Source organism: Balaenoptera ricei, chromosome 3, assembly GCF_028023285.1.
Source record: "Balaenoptera ricei isolate mBalRic1 chromosome 3, mBalRic1.hap2, whole genome shotgun sequence".
Classification (NCBI taxonomy): domain Eukaryota; kingdom Metazoa; phylum Chordata; class Mammalia; order Artiodactyla; family Balaenopteridae; genus Balaenoptera; species Balaenoptera ricei.
This window is the reverse complement of record NC_082641.1, coordinates 171862121-171867081: the sequence shown is the minus strand read 5'-3', so window position 1 is coordinate 171867081 and position 4961 is coordinate 171862121. Positions and strand designations below refer to the sequence as shown.

General features: G+C 40.2%; 1 protein-coding gene across 1 annotated transcript; it reads right to left on the bottom strand.

Moving 5' to 3' along the window:
- Window positions 1-588: 588 nt before the first annotated feature.
- Window positions 589-4558, bottom strand: LOC132364038 (olfactory receptor 7G1-like). Its single transcript, XM_059919787.1, has 2 exons — window positions 4543-4558; window positions 589-1565 (listed from the first exon to the last, which is right to left on the bottom strand). Exon 2 carries the CDS (start codon window positions 1540-1542, stop codon window positions 589-591), a length of 954 nt encoding a protein of 317 aa, XP_059775770.1. The 5' UTR covers window positions 1543-1565; window positions 4543-4558.
- Between the last annotated feature and the right edge of the window lie 403 nt (window positions 4559-4961).

Sequence of the window (4961 nt, the reverse complement as noted above, 5' to 3'; positions counted from 1 at the left end):
ATAGACTTTAATTCAAAACTGTTAAAATAGACAAAAAAGGATAGATAGAAAATAGGTAGATAGATAAATAGAGATAGATCAAAACTGTTAAAATAGACAAAAAAGGATAGATAGAAAATAGGTAGATAGATAAATAGAGATAGAGATAAAATGGTCAATAATCAAGATTATAGAACAATTATAAACATATATACGCCAAACAACAGGACCTCAAAATATGTGAATCAAACTTGACAGAAGTGAAGTGAGAAATCCATATTTCTACAATAATGCTTACAGATTTTAATGCAAATTTTCAGCAATGGATAGTAACTCTGGTTAGACAAAGAAGACACAGAGGACCTAAAAAACAGTGTAAACTAACAAAATCTAAGAGACATATATAAACACTACACCTAACAAAAGGAGAAGAAACGTTCTTCTCCAGAGCACACAGAACTCTTTAGATAGTTCACATGTTAGACCACAAAGCAAGTGTCAATAAATTTTAAGATATTGAAATCATACAGTGTCTTTTCTGACTACAGTGGTATGAATCTAGAAATCAATAAAAGAATAACAACTAGAAAATACACAAATACGTGGAAATTAAATAACATACTCCTGAAAAGCCAGTGGTATCTTACTGATGAGTTTTCTCAAGGCACCTTTCATGTCCCTGTTCCTCAGACTATAGATGAAGGGGTTCATCATTTGAGGGACAACAGTGTAAATCACCGAAGCCACTGCAGTCTTTCTGGAAGAATTAGTAAGAGCAGAACTAATATATACCCCCAAGCCTGCCCCATAGAATAAGGACACGACTGAGAGGTGAGACCCACAGGTGGAAAAAGCTTTATACTTTCCACCCGCTGATGGCATTCTCAAAACAGAGGACACTATTTGAGTATAAGAGAAAATGACTCCACACACAGGAATACCACCAAATATGCTAGTTGCCAAATATATCAAGATATTGTTGATGAGGGTATCAGAACATGCAAGCTTGATAACCTGAACAACTTCACAGAAAAAGAGGGGGATTTCCAGGTTTGTGCAAAAGGTCAGCTGCAACACCATCAGACTGTGGAGCAGGGCATCCACAATGCTAATAAACGGGGAAAGAAGAATCAAAAACAAACAGAGACGGGAGTTCATGATAACCGTGTACCTCAGTGGATGACAAATGGCCACATAGCGGTCATAGGCCATTACTGCAAGGAGAAAACTTTCCAAACTAGCAAACACCAGGACAAAGTAGATCTGTGTAAGGCAGCCTGTATAAGTGATGCTCTGATTCTGTGCTTGGATGTTCACCAGCATCTTTGGGATTGTGGTGGTGCTGAAACCGATGTCAGTCAAGGACAGGTTGTAGAGAAAGAAATACATGGGGGTGTGGAGGTGGGGGTCAGAGATGACGGCCAGGACGATGAGCAGGTTTCCCAGGATGGTAACGAGGTATATGGACAGGAACAGAATGAAGAAGAGGGGCTGCAGTTCTGGATCCTCTGTCACTTCCATAAGAAGGAATTCTGAAACTCCTGTTTTGTTTCTGGGTCCCATGTTGTTGACAAACCTGGTGGGAAAGATGGACTGACAACACAATCAAATGTGGTTTTCTACACCAGCAGGAGGAGAATCACCAGAGGCATACACTCTCTTGGGATGGATAGACACTAACAGAGAGGAATAAGAACTGTGTCTTCTGTATACATATTATTCTGTTACTTTTTATAAAAAAACTGAAGCTGATACAGCAGAAAGTCATCGATTTTGTTAATTCCCACAAGGGTTAAGGGGTAGTCATTTCTTATATTACACTACCTATACTATTTAGATTATTTAAAACAATTGGTAATTTTATAAAGAGAAACAGACTAGGGAGGCAGCTGAATATACTGTCTGGATCCCCAGAGACCTCAGAGCCAGGCAACTGATATAAAAGTATAACAAGGACCAGGAATGGGAAGATAAGGTGAAATTTACCAAACTTCCTGCCCAACCCCCCACCCCACCCCAACCACAGGTTTGCAAGTGAATATCAGATAATTGTATAACAGTCATCCTTTTTTAAGAGAAGCAGATTTCAACTCAGGAGGAAATGGTCTTTGTTATAGTAGAGAGTGAGTACGATATTAGTAAATGAGACATGTTTGAGTATTGGTGCAAAGTACAAGGAAACATGAGAAGAAGATGACAGACAGCTAGGCAGGAGGCCCGGGGGTAGCTTAGTTCTAATCATCTGATGTATGTACTCTCCTCACAACCTCCCCTGGATGAATCTACAGTGAGACAACTGTCCTCTTTTCCAAACATTCACTAATGGACATTAGGTTACCTGGCTGGCATCACAGTGGAATGGTGCTTGATATCTCTGCTGAATGCTGTATCCAAATCCATACTCAGGAAGGGCAGAGGAATTGAGTGAGCCACCAGGCTCCTGGGCAAGAGGGATCATCTATGAAAGGAGGCTCAGGTGTGCTACTTCTTTTCAGGGAAAGGACTGTTGAATGAGATGGTCATAGGCAGATCACACTCTCTGTATCCCTAGAGGTTCAATTTCCAAAGATCCTCATTAGCCAAGCAATTTTCTTGTCACTGTGATCCCAGGGCTCTGCAAATCCTTAAAGACCAAGGATATAATATTATAATGCTACAGTATATTATACTAGCCTGTACTATACATATAATCCTATAGTATAATATACTATAATACTTTGTTTTATATAACTAATTATAAAATATATGCTATATATTATATAAATAACATATTTTAAAATATAGCTAAGTTATTATAAAAAGCAAACATTCCAGGGTTTATCTCTCCAAGAGTCATTAAATGTTTCCTGAATCTTAATCTTCACTGTGTATATTTTATACAATTGATTGTAATATATTCTCTGTGACAATCCTGTCTCTGATCAATTCATATAGATCCCTTATTCCCTTTTTAGGTTTTCAAAACCATCTTTTCTAATTTTATCAAAACAGCTTCAATATATAGTTTTCTTCACTTTAGGGCACTATGAACTGAAGCAGTAACAAACATAAAACTTACTATTTTCTTCTACCAACATAGTGGAATACAAACCTGAAAATAATCATACAAGAAGAGAAGAAAGACAGCTTCATTTTGTCTGCGTCATCCTATCACTTAAGCTGGCATTGTTCAGTACCAAGAGGGAATTTCCCAGCTAGAAAGAGTTCCTTTCAACAGGAAAGGATGAGTGGGGTGAGTAACCAGCTTCTCCAGCATTTGGGGGCACTATACACTTCCATTTCACACCAACTCAGTCTGGCAAAGCCATGACATATAGAGACAGCTAGCAATGAGAAAGAAAAGCAGGGGATACTAATAGCAGCCATGTAGCAGAACAGACTGCAGATCACAGTGACCTGCTGTGTAGAAAAAAACAGCAGATTTTTTTCACAGAAGAAACTAATGGCCAGCACAGCTGCTGTGGGCTCCCTGCATATTTCACCAGCTTTCACCCCACAAGTATTAGCATTTGTTAATGCCAGCCACCTGAGTCCCTCATCACTCCTTCCCCTACATCCTGAGACCATAAGCCACAATAGCAGCCAGCTCAGGCCTCTGAACTACTTGAGTGCAAGACACCTCTGGCTGCCCCCCAGCACCATGTGCTCACTTGGGGCTAACTCCTCCAGATGTGAACTTATAAGTCACTGGCCTGACACCTGTCACTGACCTCCACTGCTGTGTGCATGCCCAGGGGGAGATGGTGAGCAATGGGAGAGCTTACCAACAGACAGAGCTCCATGGCTGCTTGTGGGCACAGATCAGGCCATGTCTTCTGTCACTGGCCTGCACCACTGTACTTACGTGTAGCCAGCCCCTCCAGTAAAGCACCTGAATACCACCAGACTGTCCAGCATCAGTGGGCCCCACTACCAAGATATACCTAACAGACATATATAGAACATTCATCAAACAGCAGCAGAATACACAGTCTTCTCAAATGCACATGGAACTTTCTCCAGGATAGATCACATGACAGGTCACAGAAGACTCTTAGCAAATTTAAAAAGATGGAGATCATACCAAGTATCTTTTCCAGCCACAATGCTATGAAACTAGAAACCAATAACAAGACGAAAGCTGGAAAGCTCATAAATATGTGGAAATTAAGCAACAAACCCGTGAACAATTAATGAGTCAAAGAAGAAATCAAAGTGGAAATTAAAAAATACCTTGAGGGCTTCGCTGGTGGCGCAGTGGTTGAGAATCTGCCTGCCAATGCAGGGGACACGGGTTCGAGCCCTGGTCTGGGAAGATCCCACATGCCGCGGAGCAACTAGGCCCGTGTGCCACAACTACTGAGCCTGCGCATCTGGAGCCTGTGCTCTGCAACAAGAGAGGCCGCAATAGTGAGAGGCCCACGCACCGCGATGAAGAGTGGCCCCCACTTGCTGCAACTAGAGGAAGCCCTTGCACAGAAACAAAGACCCAACACAGCCAAAAATAAATATAAAAATAAATAAATAAATAAAAGATTACTATAAATCCTTTGGTATATATGTCTAAAAATAAGGCATCTCCTTTAAAATAAAAAAAAAACCTTGAAACAAACAAACAAAATATGGAAGCACAATGGGAATTCCCTGGCAGTCCAGTGATTAGGACTCCATGCTTTCACTGCCAAGAGCCTGGGTTCAATCCTTGGTTGGGAAACTAAGATCTTACAAGTCATGCAGCACAGGCAAAAACAAACAAACAAACAAACAAACAAAATGGAAGCACAACATATCAAAACCTGTGGGATGCTACAAAAACAGTTCTAAGAGAGGTTTATAGTGATAAATGTCTACATTAAGAAAAAAGAAAGATCTCAAAAAATTAATCTACCTTTATACCTCAAGGAACAAGAAAAAGAACAACCTAATCCCAAATTTAGCAGAAGGAGGTAAATATAAAGATCAGAGCAAAAATAAATGAAATAAAAGCCAGAAAACAAAAGATC

What these genes read in the sequence shown, in the direction of transcription:
- LOC132364038 (XM_059919787.1), bottom strand. Translation starts at nt 1,542, where the DNA reads ATGGGACCCAGAAACAAAACAGGAGTTTCAGAATTCCTTCTTATGGAA.